Raw genomic sequence first — 16,257 nt, 5'->3', positions numbered from 1 at the left:
TTTCATGCAAGCTGGAACTATTATTATCATAATCATCTTATTGAGCATCTCTTCTGTAACGGCAGTAAATATAGTCAGTGCTAAAATAGAATCATAAAATGGAAACTGAAGTGAGGAAACCCACTTCAGGTTTAATACATATCTATGTGACTTTCCAAATTAGACCCCCCCCCCCCCCCTGTATGTGAAATAGCAATTGGAGGAGTCTATGGGAGTTTACTGGGGCCGAATATTATGTCAAATGAACGGATAGTCACATGTCATTGTTCAGCATATAAAAAACATCCTTTATTACTACATTTAAAATATATAGACAACACACATTAAAAAGAAAATATAGAACCCACGGTTCCAATAACTGCAACTTAACAGCCTATCCGGCTGAATACAATTGTCTGAATGATTAAAGGTCTATACACTTCATACAGTCATCAGACATAGTACCATATCATCAAGGAAATCATGTATCAAGGCCGAGCACTTGGCTCGACACGTTTCGTGTAGAACACTTCGCTTCTTCAGGATTTGTTCAGTACTTGACAGATAGATAAATTATTGTTTCCTAGAAACATATGAGAAAGCATATATGGTACTCCTCCAATTGCTAAATGAACTTCTCTAATTGCTATTTAATACATATTTAAGTACACGGAATGCTCTGGATACCATCAAGCTTTCCCAGTCTGTGGTCTATCCCATCATTCCTGTGTCATCCCGGGTTGAAGTTATTCAACCTCCCAGGTTGATAAGCTCTTTGGTTCTCCTCAGACAGCCTTTCGAACCACTCATGACCTCAAGTAGTTCTGAAGGTAAGCACATCCGTACTATGTACGCGAGAGTCTGGACTTGCATATGCATGGAGCAGATGAGCTCATCTTTGGAACTATTATATCAACTATTGTATCATCATATCTAAAACCACCTGCATTACCTGACACGGGATGGAGATGGATATGGTGATGTTACAATGATGTCGCTGTATGCCTCCTGTATGTTGTGGAACCTGAAGAGGGGAAGTCTGTCTCTTTTGGGGTTGAAGGCTTGTAGTATGCAAAAATGTAGTGAAACTGGACCATTACAAAATAAGGTGAATAAAATATATATTAGAACGAACTCCATTTCACTTACAATAGATCTAAAAGTAGAGATGTGATTCTGACCAATCACAAGGGAGAATGTGCACCTCAAAGTATGAAAATCAGGACATCACTATTCAAGAATAAAGGTGTCCATATATCAGAAGATGTATAGGCCAATGAGAAAGATTTCTCTCTGATAAAATCTGATCGCAGAGAGATCTGTTGCCTGCCCATACACCACAGGCCGATTCCCGATCGATTTCAGCATGAAATCTCTTGGATATCATCCTTATGGATATCATCCTGCATCTGTCCCCTGTGGATACGCCGTATACGCTATCAACCATGTGATGCGTGTGAATGAAGGCGGAGCCAGCGGCGGACTCAGACAGATAAAGTATACTGCACAGGGCACTGGGGGGAACATTTTACATTAGGAAGGACATCGCTGGGGGTTCCATGGCATTGGTTGTCCATCCCGATACCGCATGCCATTACCGTTGTACACCCAATAGAGCAAGTCGGCCCTACTCTTACTCTTGCAGCATGTCTGAACGATACATGCGACCAGTTTGGCCCAAAATCGGTCGCATCGACGATTAGACATGCTCTTGGCAGCAACGATCTTCATTCGATACGATAATAATTATCTAATCAGATGACCGATCTGCCGCGAAGTCGCCTGATGTATGGCCACTTTAGCCATACATATTTCACCCCCTCTATCACATTCTCCTTCATATTCAGTCAGAATCAACTCTAATTCTAAATGATGATATTTGTTAGACAAATAAAACCCTGGCATGCCCTCAGCTCAGTAGTTAATCTACCATATGCCTCACGGTCTGAAATGCATATGCATGAATGTACTTGTTTTCAAGCTGCTTAGCAAGCATGTGCTAGAGTGGCAGGTATTTCCCCTTCCTTCAGGAAATAAGAATTGTTAAATCTTCTTTGCACATGTATTACCTCTTGTAGACAGCATATTCTGCTCCCGGGTTTAGTATACTCACTGCCTCTGTTTATGGTCGAACTGTAAAGGATCTTTCCTGCTTTTGTTCTCGCCTAAAAAGACACATTTCTAAAAATACTTGAAAACGTGGCTAGCCGGTCACATGTTTTGTCACCTCCTGTTGCACACAGCTCTCTGTAGTAGTGTGTCTTCTTCATTATGCGATAGGCTGGTCTGTTACCATTACTAAACTAAACATTCAGAAACTTGTGTTAGTACTTGTGCCTGAGAAGTAAATTTTACCCACACAACGAGGACATTAGGTCAAACCACTAGACTACGTACCCTCAGAAAGATAAAAGACAGTTTCATACCGAAGTCAAACGGTCACATGAGTGAAATCAGAAGCAAAACTCCTTAAACAGTAATATACAGCGGCATACACTAAAATATAGACCAAAGGAAATAAAAACACCTGAAAGTTGAAGGTTAAATGTTCCACTACTTTGACATCTCTTGAAATGTGTCATGCTAGTTACTTCTGTAGTTTTGTGCGAAGTGGAGCCGGCTACCTTTATGAAAGCATATTACCATGGCAACTCTATAAGGTTAGATTGTAGCCTGTAGCAGTTTTTTTGGAGACAGCGTGAGACAAACCACCCCATTTATGAAGGTTCTCCCAGGCCAGAGAACATAAGACCTGGATTTATTCAAATAAAGTTCTCCACATGAGACAAAGGAGGTTGGTTCAATAAGCTTTTTGTAAGTGTATTTAAAGCTTGTTTTATCTTATGTTTTATTTTTTTGCTGACATCCATTTATCTTATAATCCAATATCTGCAAAGCCCAACTAAATCCAACAACTGAACAAGACAAATTCTTATAGCAATTTAGGATGATAAATGCATATACTATAAGTATGTATAGAAGCATATTGCTGCACAGAATAACGGTTTCATGGTCCAATAATGCCTGCAGCCTAGTGATGGGAATTCCGGCTCTTCTCAGAGAATCGGCTCTTCTGAATCGGCTCCCATTAAAGAGCCGGCTCTTACGGCTCTCAATCGGCTCTTCATTAAATATCACTGGACACCACTCAGAATCGGAGTAAAAGCCCCGCCCCCGTCTCCATGACAACTCCAGACTGCTTCACTGACTGGGGCAATCCCTCCTGCTACTGCTCTGCTCCGCCCCATACACTTCTACAAGCTGCAAGAGGAGGACTACATCTCCCAGCATGCCTCAGCGTCCTTTATTACATAGCAAATCAGAGCTGTGTGGGGCGGCGGCTGAGGCATCGGCTCTTTTAAAACTGAGAGCCGGCTCTTGTCGTTCACAGCAAAGAGCCGGCTCTTAGAGCCGGCTCGTTCGCGAACGACCCATCACTACTGCAGCCTGCCAGCATAGTACAGCTTGCTAACTCTACTCTCTGGATTCAGCTGATGGGCACATCAGTCAGATGTTCCATATGACACTCCAGCATTCCGTCATTACAGTAAAAATTGTGTTTACAAGACGCGCAGTGCCCAGGAAGTAAATGGCTAATTGTAAAAGCACTAAGAAGAAACAGACCAGTAGGAGATGTTTAAGGCCTCATTCAATTCACTTTTTTCTCCTAGGCTATATTTTCACACCTTATCAATGAAAAGCCTTTTAAGCCATTAAGCAAGCAAGGAAATGCTCAGAATAACTTTGACAGTACTTTTTCACCTACTTTTAGGTACTTTTTCAATGTGCTGAAAAGTTACTGTATTTTTCGGACTATAAGACGCTCCTGACTATAAGACGCACTTAAGTTTAGAGGACAAAAACGAGGGGAAAAAATATATATACTAAACCTGGTGCATCCATGATGTAGCAGCATCTTGTTGATTATGCTGCCTTTTGTACCTCATGCCCCCTTGTATCTCTTGTGTCCTCCTCTGTCCCCATTGTGTTCTCCTGTGTCCCCATGTGTCCTCCTCTGTCCTCCTTGTGTCCTCTGACATGCCCCTTTGTGTCTCCCTTGTGTCCTCGTCTAAGCCCCTTTATGTCCCCCTGTATCCTCCATGTGTCCCCGTGTCCTCCTATGCATGGGCACAGTACAGGGAGTCCCCGATATTGTGGCAGGTTGTTGAAGGTTCGTTTTGGCAGGCGTTCACAAGTCAGGCACTCCCTACATTTGGACTATAAGATGCAGTGACTTTTTTTTACCCACTTTTGGGGAAAGTCTTTTAGTCCAAAAAATACAATACTTCACACAACAAAAGATGAAAAAATGATTTCCTAGGAGAAACATTAGGCTAAAAAGTGACTGGATCGTGACATATAGTTTTGACGCAGAGCTGCACTGATGATTTAGGCGCCGCCATAGGCTGTAATGAGATTTACGACTGGCGTGGCGTTCAGTAACTGATTTGGGCGCAGACAATTGGCAGAGCTCAAATTAGAAAAATAGAGGTAATTTGGCCACCGGCAATAGCTGGTGCCCGAATTACATGTCCCACCCCTCCCCCCCTGAGTTACGACAACTCGGAGGAGTAATAGCAGTAATGCCACCCCGGAGTTTGCCTGCAGCAGGGTGAGTCGTATTTCGGCTTCACCCTGTGCCAAAATTTGCAATAAGCCCCGGTAGCAACTCAGTTGCGTCCAGTCTGGGTCTACTGTGCATATGCGGGGGGTCCGCACATGCATGGAAGTCCCGGACTCTTACTGGGGCTGATCGCGGCTGAACGGCAGACCGCAGGAGGACGTCGTGGGACTCGGAGAAGCTTATGGGGCTAGAGGAAGCCCCAGGTAAGTATCAAATCTTTTGTTATGTTGATCTCTGGTTCACTTATACATGTCTTATGGCTGGTCTGCCAAATACTTTTATTACCGATTTATGTAACAGGTGCAAAATGAGAACCTCCAGTATGTTTTTGGGTTGAGGTTAAAAAACAAACAAAAAACTGAGGCACATGGAACAAGTCCAATCAAAACCCATGCAGACTGTCTAAATGTATGTTTGGCCAGCTGCTTTGTTCTTGAAAACTCTTGCTTCTCCTCCACTTGCCCTCTCCATAGTACACTACATGTTGCTTGGCCGAGCTGAACACAGATGAACTGTCACTAGCGGCAGGAAGAGCACTGGCCAAACGTGTTTGAACAGTGGCTGAAGTCTGTTGCATTAGATACAGTGTGGCCTTTATAACCATAGGATGTATTTTCCAATGTCACTTCTGGACAGTGCTTGATGATTAACTCAGATAAACAATAAATTTCAGTTCTGAGGCAGAACATAGCTGTGCCCCCTCTGACCCTACTCTATTGATTCCTGTGCAGAACAGCTTCGGATGAAGGTCAATTTTGAGAATGTAACTGGCAACAAAAAAGTGCTTTTAATTCATGGTCTTCTACTTCACCCAAAAATAACCTTTAAAGCCCAACTGCAGAAAACTATTATTGTGTTCTCTAGGCTTGGTAACCACTTTTAGGTGTTTATTTCTGTGCTACAGAATACCCAGATAGTTCATGGTGACCTAGGAAAGTATAAGGGGCTAAAAGAGACCGAAAAGCTCTCTTACTAAAAATATAAATTTGCCTTCTTAAAACAGAGGGTATGTCCGTTAATTTAGCTTGAACTGTAAAAATAAACATAAAGAAGTCATACTTACCTCCCACAGAGTCTACTCATCAATCTATTTCTTCTCTTTTGAATCCTGTTTGCCAGCTGTGATTAATGAAATTCATCGTCCTCCATTTTAAAAATGCCAATGACCCCGTAACAGCTTTCGGGTCAGTACACAGTTAAGCTATAATATCGCCCACTTGAGCCATAGGGAAACATGGATATTACCCTCCACATCGGTTGTCCTTTCAGTTATAACTGACAGCAACTGATATATAACTGACAGCAACTAATATACCTTATATACTCAAATACAAGTTGACCTCATGTATAAGTCAACTCCCACTTAAGCTGGATTTTTTTTATTGACTCAAGTATAAGTCTACCCAGCAAAGTTGATGGCTGCACTTGGGGCTCTGGAGGAGCGAATAACTGCACTGCATACAGTATTGCAACCAATAACCCCTCCTGTCCTTTAAGTGCAGCTACTACCTCCTCCAGGCCCCTAAGTGCTGCAATTATTCACTCCATTTTATGCAGATCAGTATCCCCCCCCCCCCTGCCCCTTTCCTTGTGTCAGGACAGGAAGGAATAATTTCTAGAAGAAAATGGTGAGCTTCTGAGAGGAACTGATGGCAAGGTAAGTAAGTAATATTCGTTTGCAGGTACACCATGTGTTTATTTTATATCATTTTACTCAGTTCAGGTTCACTTTAAGTGTGCAACTGTGATTTCCCATGATGCATCACTCCCAAATATGCAAATCAACATTATGCCCCTAAAAGCCAAGCACATATCCAGTACCGCTGGTATATAGTGAGCCTACAGCTCATAAATTTCACAGAGCCACATCAGTTCAACAGACACATCCTGTCTCTGACTTTCTGGTCCTGGTCAGTGCATGGCATGGATTGATATGGTTCTATGGGGTAGGACTATTTATCTTCCTTTCACTGAACAGAGTGAATGCTGAAGTGCCAGAATCCCCACTAGAGATGCATGGAGGTCTCTGGAGATGCCTTAGCAAAACAGGCTCACCACACACTGGATTGGTCTATAGTCTTGGACCCGTGTCCATCACCACAGGCAGCAGAAATGAAATTACCGGGATACTGTTACTACTTTAATTTTAAAAGGCAGTGTCACAATTATTTGAATTAATCATTAAGCACAAGATTGCCTTATAGAAAATCTGAGGTGAAGGAAACAAGTGGAGTTTTACGCATCTGAGACTTCTTCCACCCCCCGCAGTCTATCAGGTCCCACCAAGTGCTCCCGGTCCCTTCCATTGTACCATTGTCCCCCTCCAAAAGTTCGCTGACTACACATGCAGTGGTCGGGAACATTCTGTTAAGTATTTATGAACTGTGCATGTGCAGAATGCTTCCAGATACATGAGCGTGAATGAGGTGGTGCAACTGTTCTAATAGGCGAGCTTTCAGAGGGCGACAGCGGCACAATGTGGAGGACTGGAAGGAAACCGAGAGACCTTATAGACCAGGGTTTCTCAACATGCGGTACGCGTACCCCTGGGGGTACGCCAGACCATTGCAGGGGGTACGCACAGTGGCTTGTTACCCATGCCAAAAAATCTATTTATCTCCTCCTGCTCAGCGCTGCTTTTTACAGCTCCCCTCCAGCTCTGTGCAATGTCCAGTGCTATACGTTAGTGATTAGATAACATAAAGTTCAATCAGAGGAGAGAGGAACTATAGCAGCACCCCTACCAGGCAGAATGAGCTCGTCCACCAGTGCCCCCACCTCAGGAATGTGGAGGAGGAGAAGAGAAGAGGAGAGAGATACACATTACCACATGCTGCAATAACAGAGACAGACAGAGTGACAGAGCAGCCTGAGTTGAAGCTGCTGCTTATTTGTGTGTGTGTGTGTGTGTGTGTGTGTGTGTGTGTGTGTGTTCTGCTTGTGTATGCTTTGTGTGTGCTGTGTGTGTGTGTACTGCTTGTGTGGGCTGACTGTGTGTGTACTCAGAGCCGGGACAAGGTCCTCCAGCACCCAAGGCTGAGACACCAAAGTGCGCCCCTCCATCCCTGCCACCCCAGCCATCACACACTGACTGCTACTAGACTAAGAGGCGCCACAGGGCCCACAACCTCCCCAACACCTTAATATCTAGTTATCTGGCTTGCAGTCACTGCCATGTATCCCCTTTTCTTATTTCTTTCTGCTTCAAACACAATTAGGAATGACAGCTGAATGAATTCTGCGCCCCCTCCTACACTGCGCCCTGAGGCTGGAGCCTCTCCAGCCTATGCCTCGGCCCGGCCCTGTGTGTACTGCTTATTATGTGTGCTGACTGTGTAATGTTTTATGACTGTTTGTATTGCTTGTGTGTGCTGACTGTGTGTGTGTGTTCTGCTTGTGTGTGCTGTGTGCGTACTGCTTATGTGTGCTAACTGTGTAATGTTTTATGACTTTGTATTGCTTGTGTGTGCTGACTGTGTGTGTGCTGTGTGTGTACTGCTTGTGTGTGCTGTGTGTGTACTGCTTATGTGTGCTGACTGTGTAATGTTTTATGACTGTTTGTATTGCGTGTGTGTGTGTGTGTGTGTGTGTGTTCTGCTTGTGCGTGTGTGTGTGTGTGTGTGTGTGTGTGTGTGTTCTGCTTGTGTATGCTGACTGTGTGTGTGTGTTTTCTGCTTGTGTATGCTGACTGTATGTGTGTGTGTGTGTGTGTGTGTGTGTGTGTGTGTGTGTGTGTGTGTGTGTGTGTGTGTGTGTGTGTGTGTGTGTGTGTGTTCTGCTTGTGTATGCTGACTGTGTGTGCTGTGTGTGTGCGCTGTGTGTGTACTGCTTATGTGTGCTGACTGTGTAATGTTTGCTGACTGTTTGTACTGCTCTTTTGTGCTGACTCTGTGTGTGTGTGCGCGCTCTGTCTGTGTGTGTGCTGACTGTGTGTGTGTGTGTGTGCTGACTGTGTGTGTGTGTGTGTGTGTGTGTGTGTGTGTGTGTGTGTGTGTGTGTGTTCGTGTGTGTGTGTACTGCTTGTGTGTGCTGACTGTGTGTGTGTGTGTGTTGACTTTGTGTGTGTTCACTCTGCCAGTCTCTGCCAGCACCCTTGCCTGTCCCTCGCCACCCATCTCCCTCTACCAGCCTCAGCTAGCATCCGCACCTGTCAGTCACTGCCCACCACACTCCCTCACCTGTCCTCTGCCACCCACCCTTCAAACCCAGCAAACACCATCACCTGCCCCTCACCCTCTGCCAGCATCCTCACCTGTCTCTCCCACCCTTCATCCTCTGGCAGCCTCAGCTAGCCCCCTTACCAGTCCCTCACCACCTATCACCCTCTGCCACCCTCTGACAGCACCCTCACCTGTCCCTCACCACCTATCACCCTCTGCCACCCTCAGACAGCACCCTCACCTGTCCCTCACCACCTATCACCCTCTGCCACCCTCAAACAGCTCCCTCACCTGTCCCTCACCACCTATCACTCTCTGCCACCCTCAGACAGCACCCTCCCCTATCCCTCACCACCTATCACCCTCTGCCACCCTCAGACAGCACCCTCCCCTGTCCCTCACCACCTATCACCCTCTGCCACCCTCAGACAGCACCCTCACCTGTCCCTCACCACCTATCACCCTCTGCCACCCTCAGACAGCACCCTCACCTGTCCCTCACCACCTATCACCCTCTGCCACCCCAAGACATCACCCTCACCTGTCCCTCACCACCTATCACCCTCTGCCACCCTCAGACAGCACCCTCACCTGTCCCTCACCACCTATCACCCTCTGCCACCCTCAGACAGCACCCTCCCCTGTCCCTCACCACCTATCACCCTCTGCCACCCCCAGACAGCACCCTCACCTGTCCCTCACCACCTATCACCCTCTGCCACCCTCAGACAGCACCCTCACCTGTCCCTCACCACCTATCACCCTCTGCCACCCTCAGACAGCACCCTCCCCTGTCCTTCACCACCTATCACCCTCTGCCACCCTCAGACAGCACCCTCACCTGTCTCTCACCACCCATCACCCTCAGACAGCACCCTCCCCAGGTTCTCCCCACCTAGCACCCTCATCTACCTCTCCACATCCAGCAACCTCAGCCAGCACCCTCATTCACCCAAGCATGTGCACTTGCGCACACATTTGCGGGGGGTACATTGCCGAGATGGAGAAGCAATAAGGGGTACCTGGTTTAAAAAAGTTGAGAAACACTGTTCTAGACTACAGGAGGGCTGGAGGAAGCCCCAGGCAAGTAAAACGTCACCATTTCCACCACCTTGGGTAACTTGAGTTGGGCTTCTCAGTTTCCTTTTTAGTCTAATAATTCAGAATATTATGCTTGTTTCATTTTTGTTTGTATCTCATGGTCAGTTATTATTGTATCCTAACTGCGAACTCAGTTACACTGTGCCTAACTGACAGACTAACATTTGCCAAAGTTTGGGACAACCTGTAGCACTAAATGTAATTAATTGCTATTATTTGTTTGATGTTCCCCAGGCCTTCATCTTTACTGTGGAAGGAACGAAGCTGATTGTGCAGTCTGAAGTTGAAGGAAAAAAGGTGTGTGCTCTCATATAAATTAATAATTAGTGTACATGTTGGGCTTCTCCTCAATTCCCTTTTTCTTGTTTTTGCATTGCTAAAATATTAAAAGTGGATCTGAGCTCAGAACTCCCTCTCTGCTATAAAAGATTAGGAACAGTATGATAACCATTAGGGTAAAAAAAAAATCATTACACAAATCCTAAAAAAAGCTCTGTAAATGTGCTGGATGAACTTTTCTGGAGCACAGAAATGGTTAAAGGGTCTGTCTTTTCCTGCCCATCCAGTGAGGAGGCGCTCTGAGTCACACCTACTGATAACACACTCCTACAGATATTTACACTCAATTTTAGCTAAATAAACAAACACAGCTTAGTACAGCTGATTTCTACAGTATTTCTATGTGGAAGCAACCTTTTCAGTCTGTTATATGCAAGAGCTCACGTTCACTTTAAAGAGAACCCGGGGCAGATTTTCTAAATCTTAATAGGACACAGAGGCATGTTCTCTGCACATTGACATCCCTTTGTGTCCTTCTGGTGCCGCCTCCAGTCCCCCCATGGGCTCTGCTGGTCACCCCTGAAAAATAGCGCCAGGGTAGCGACAATCTGCTTGTCGCTAGCCTTCTGTTTACCTTGTATTTGTTAATCACCGTGAGCCTCCCCCGCCACCTCCATTGCTTCTGTCCCCTCGCTCCCCGCCTCTGTAAGCTCCCTCCAATCGGAAACTAAGCCACGACCCAGGAAGTACTTCTGGGTCGCGGCTTAGCTTCCTGTAGTAGTGTAGTGTCTGAATAACACCAGAAACAAGCATGCAGCTAATCTTATCAGATCTGACAATAATTTCAGAAACACCTGATCTGCTCCATGCTTGTTCAGGGTCTATGGCTAAACGTATGAGAGGCAGAGGATCAGCAGGACAGCCAGGCAACTGGTATTGCTTAAAAGGAAATAAACAAGGCAGCCTCAATATCCCTCTCACTTCAGTTTTCCTTAATGGACCAGAGACTGTTGGTACCATAAAACGGCACTTAGTGACGAATCGCCACACACACCCGCCACTCTCACCGGTCACACTGCTCTCCCATCGCTGCTGGCAGAGCTCTGTGTGCCTGTCAGGAGCAGCTTTCATTGGATCCTGACCCTGTCCATCAATGTAAGCCAATAGATTTCAACCGTGCTGGTCCAGAAGCAGTTATACATGCTTGAATTGAATTTTGCTAATTTATTATATTTGAAAATATTTTTCAAATAAAAAATAGCGTACTGGTTAAGGGTGTTGTCTTTGATACAGGGTTTGAGCCTTTGACCATGGTTCAAATCCCAACTCAAGCCACTACGTTAAACAGTAAGGGGTGTTTGGGCTAGGCTTTCTAAGTGGCTGCTGTTTTGAAGCATTTTGAGTCTGCCAGGAGAATAGCTCGATATAAATGTTTTTTGTCTTGTCTATATTTATTACAATGAAAAAAAACAATTCAAAAATTTAGATACACAATTAATACTGTGAACACAGTAAAGCTTTGTTAATAATATACTGTACATCAACGGTATGATTTTCTACTTGATCATAATAGATGATATTATAAAAATATGCTAGGCAGATTCTCCACAAAATGCAATCAGATTGTCAGCAGATTCCCCAGAAAATGCAGTCAGATTGTCAGCAGATTCCCCAGAAAATGCAGTCAGATTGTCAGCAGATTCTCCACAAAATACAATCAGATTGTCAGCAGATTCTCCACAAAATGCAATCAGATTGGCAGCAGACTCCCACAGAAGTCAATCAGATTGGCAGCATATTCACACAAAATGCATTTAGATTGGCAGCGTATCCCCTCAAAAAATAACATTTGGCAGTGTTCCCCCCCCCCCCTGGGCTCCCCCCATCCTCCAATATACATTTATGTGGCCAGGAACCTGTAAGCATCAATATAATCAACTCACCTGGCAGATGACCCTCCAGCTCTGATCTCATCACGTTCACAGCAGCTACGGTAGCTAAATCTCCCGCCTCATGCTGAGGCGGCCTGTAATGAGTTCCGGGTGATGCGGTTGGAGTGCGTATCACTCCGCATCATCTCAGCACTACAGCCAGCCCAGCATGGGCTAAGATCCGCTGCCGCTCTACCTTCTGGGACCTCAGAGAGAGCCAGCGACTGGTGGGCCGCAGCAAGAGGCCTGGCGGGCCGGATGCGGCCCACAGGCCGCCAGTTGGACACCGCTGCTCTGGATCAACAGGGGCTTAGATGCTTTCCTTGCATTGAAAGACATCCATGGCTACAATTACTAGGTAATGCCCAGTGATGTTGATCCAGGGATTTTATCTGATCGTCATTTGGAGTCGAGAAGGAATTTTTCCCCTTTTGGGGTTAATTGGACCATGCCTTGTAAGGGTTTTTTGCCTTCCTCTGGATCAACAGGGATATGTGAGGGAGCAGGCCGATTTTGTACTGGTGTGGTGCTCTATGCAATCGATGTAAGTGGTGCTCTATGCAATCGATGTTATTGGTGCTCTATGCAATCGATGTAATTGTTGCTCTATGCAATCGATGTAATCAACATGATTGAAAATGTGTGAATAATGATATGACTCTGTTCAACTAAATAGTACCTTGGTACAAAACACAGGGACATATGAAATAATGCCATAGAAAATAGATACAAGTTTATGCAATGATTTCTAATTAAAATGACATGAAATGATAGAAAAATTCAGCATTGAAGCAGTGGAGACCTTTCAGGACTTCCCCTGTGAGTAAGCCAGCCTCCAAGTGGGAAGATAATACAAGAATAAAAAGGGCTATGGAACGCCCCCTCTACAGATCTACAGCAGATGCACTGAGGAAGCCCACGTGACCTTGTGGGCGTAACGCGTGTGTGTGGGGTGATTGGATGTGAGGAGCGCTCCATTATACACCGGCATTGTTTTTAGGGGGGAGGTTGCTGGGTATGGGGGGTTTTCTATGTGTTTTTGATACAAAATAAAAGTGTTATGCATTATTAGAAATTGGTTCCCTAATATTTGTAGTATTGGTTTCAATTGCTCCCCCTATGGGGTAAATGCACATGATTATTAACCTGTTCACCGGATTGTTGTAAATGGTTTTGTACTTTGTTCTCTGGTTGAACTCGATGAACGTAAGTCTTTTTTCATCCCAAATAACTATGTAACTATGATATTGCCTGTACACGTACTCTGTAGGAGATGCATAAGAAAATGCAGAGAGAGGAGAGATGGGCTTTGGGCCCCAGAAGTTATGTTATTGGGAAGTGACAGTAAAACTTCACGGATGCAACCTTCCTATTCGCTAGCAAGGAAAAGTAGGCGGATTAGGTGCTTTTTAATTAGCTATTACATGCCCAGAACTGAGGGGGAGCACTTTTTATTTAAAGCGGAACCGAACTCTTGCACGGTACACAAGAAAATACATAATTCCACATATAGTTGCTGAAGAAAGCCACTTCTCTGTGTTCCTGTGCTTGTTTAGCCAGATCAAAATGTCTTATTAAATCTTATCAGCAGCTATGAATAGACTGCAGGAGCACTGCTGAGGCAACACTCCCCGTACAGTATACACTGAAGCTTAACCCTTTCAGTGCTCCCTGCAAAGTGATTTCCATTAATTGTAATGAAGACCTTTTTTAGTCCATAAAAGTTATGATGCTCTGGCTAATCTGTTATAGCAGAGAGGAAATTCTGGGTTTAGTTCTACTTTAAATGTAAAAAAATAAAATAAAACTGTTAAATTGTTTTATAGTTATTATATTTATTTCACTAGCTTGGTTCATACTTTGGAGCTGCTGTGTGTGCTGTGGATCTTAATGGTGATGGACTGTCGGACTTACTGGTTGGGGCGCCTATGGAAAGTACAGTTCGAGAGGAGGGAAGAGTGTATGTCTACATGAATGAGGGAGAGGTGAGTAATGTTATCTTAAAATTGGATCCATTTCCCATATGTCGCGATGTGTCTGCATTTTGCACTTTATCTTTCATTTTTTTGGTCTTCTGTATTTTCTTTTCAATTATTTACTGTCTCCAGCTGAAGGAAACAAGATGGAAGTTGGAATTTTAAGGCACTGATTCATGACCCTAACTTCCTGTTTGTTATATTTGATGCCTAAAAATCCTGTGGGAAAGGCCCGTTGCTCTACAAACTAGCTGGCAAAGCCAAACAATTCCTATTACATTGAATGTCCTGTATTCCTTTTACCCAAAACTGGAAACTTTAAAAAAAAATCCAGATCAAAAGGAATGAGGTCTAAAGCTAGACCGTGGCCTTACTGATAGCTATGTATAATATACAGACTCTATTTTAAAATATACAATATGTGCAATGAAAGTTAAAGGTTGCCAAGAAGTTACATTACAGCATATAACATGCAGGCAGGGAAAGCTTACGGTGGTCACAACACTTATCCATGTGGTATAACAGAGTGGAGAGGATTATGCCGCAGTGAGAAACTGGCGCACCAAGCTCAATGACCCACCCAGCTACTCGCTAACCATACCTATTGCACAGATTACATTCACTGAAGATTGAACTTAGGTGAGATGTCTCAGGAGACTGAGGTCCTGCCCACATCGAGAGAACACTGAAGCTGATAACTAGTGGAGATTGATCATGGCAACGTAATTGTTTTTTTTTTTTTTTGAGGGGGGGGGAAATTCTGTTTATTGGTAACCACCCACCTCAGTTTTCCAGGAATATACAAACAACAAAGGGCAATTATTGCTTGAGAGTGTGGTCATAATAAATTTAACACTGTTGCATAATATGTGCCTGGCCCATGAAAGGGCAACAATGCATGTTTTTCTATTTATCTCTGTAATTAACAGTACTATTTATCAAACAGATGTGCGGTCATCTTTTATTATCATGATTGGCCATGTTGTGCCTATGCAGTGTATACACTAAGTGGTGAAACTGAAAGTGGTCTGAAACTCTGACATAACATGCAATAAAAATGTGCTTTCCTAATTGTATTACCCATACAGTTACTATATTTGCTTTTGTGTACAAGTAATATTGTCCATTTACAAATATCAAGTTCTAAAAGTACAGTTTATCTGCTCTGAAAGCTGTCATTGCATTTTATGCAAGCTTCTTTTTATTATATATTAAAATTAAAATCTGCTAGCGAGCTGTGTGCATGCTTGAAGCAGAGAGCTTGTTTTCAGTTGTTACACACAATGTAACAACATCGTAATGTAAAAACAAAAGATAATGTTATCTCCTGTGTGGATGCAGATCTTAAGCTGAAGGAGCTTTCCAGTGCAGAGCAAAGTGCTGTGTTTAACTGTTTGAATGCTGTTTTGCTACATTTTTTTTTTCTCAACATTATTTTAATATGTACCCCTTTTGAATGTCTGTGCCCGCCAAGTACCCCTTGATGAAGTAGAGATTATCTCAAGTACCCCACAAATATACTGTATATAATAGTAGTACTCAGGAGTTGTATCTTAGCAGATTCCATGTATTTAATATTGCTTTAATAAGTTAAAATATTAATTTGGTGGTGTAATTTATATAGGATTTTACATTTCGAAATGTGTTATGCTTAATTAACTGCTTCAAGCCCAAGTACCCCCTAGACCCATCAGAAGTACCCCTTGTGGTACGCATACCGCTGGTTGAGAACCTAGGTTTTAGAGCAAAGAAGAAATGCTGAGTTTCAGCTCATTTTAAGGAAAACATAAACAGAGGGCCCAAGTTGGGTTGTGACTTGCGAGGGAGGCTTTTGCCCAGGACTGATTTCCACCCACATGACTTTTAATATGATGGGATACTTCGCAAAGGATTGAAAACCCTCCTACCTATTACAAAACACTTTTATCTCAATGTTATGGCAAGGAAAACTTAACCTTCTTTGTGTCCCCAAAAAGATTTTATAGGTAATACTATAGGGGAGACTTAAGGTGGAAATAGTGTACCTTGTGTATATCAGAACTCATAGAGAGATGATATGCTCTGCAGCAAAACAGAATATTGAAAATTTACATTTTGAATATTTAAGGGTACCTAAAGCGATTTTAGGGTGTTATTTTCTTGCTTGTGCTCTTTAGTTTGATCCCTACTAAAGCCATCTGCCCTCTATAGCTTCCTCCGCTGTCAGC

The 16,257-nt window shown here is 43.9% G+C and overlaps 1 protein-coding gene across 2 annotated transcripts in view; it reads left to right on the top strand.

Moving 5' to 3' along the window:
- Positions 1–16,257, top strand: part of ITGA4 (integrin subunit alpha 4) — a 299,845-nt gene that overhangs the window by 165,980 nt on the left and 117,608 nt on the right. For both annotated transcript variants that reach the window (XM_068245421.1, XM_068245420.1), the window contains 2 exons: positions 10,099–10,161; positions 13,922–14,059. In XM_068245421.1, coding sequence (XP_068101522.1) covers positions 10,099–10,161; positions 13,922–14,059 — 201 coding nt within the window. The remainder of the gene's footprint in view (positions 1–10,098; positions 10,162–13,921; positions 14,060–16,257) is intronic.

This window comes from Hyperolius riggenbachi, chromosome 7 (assembly GCF_040937935.1).
Source record: "Hyperolius riggenbachi isolate aHypRig1 chromosome 7, aHypRig1.pri, whole genome shotgun sequence".
NCBI lineage: Eukaryota > Metazoa > Chordata > Amphibia > Anura > Hyperoliidae > Hyperolius > Hyperolius riggenbachi.
Note: the sequence above shows the minus strand (reverse complement) of the source record. Positions and strands in the feature narration are given on the sequence as shown.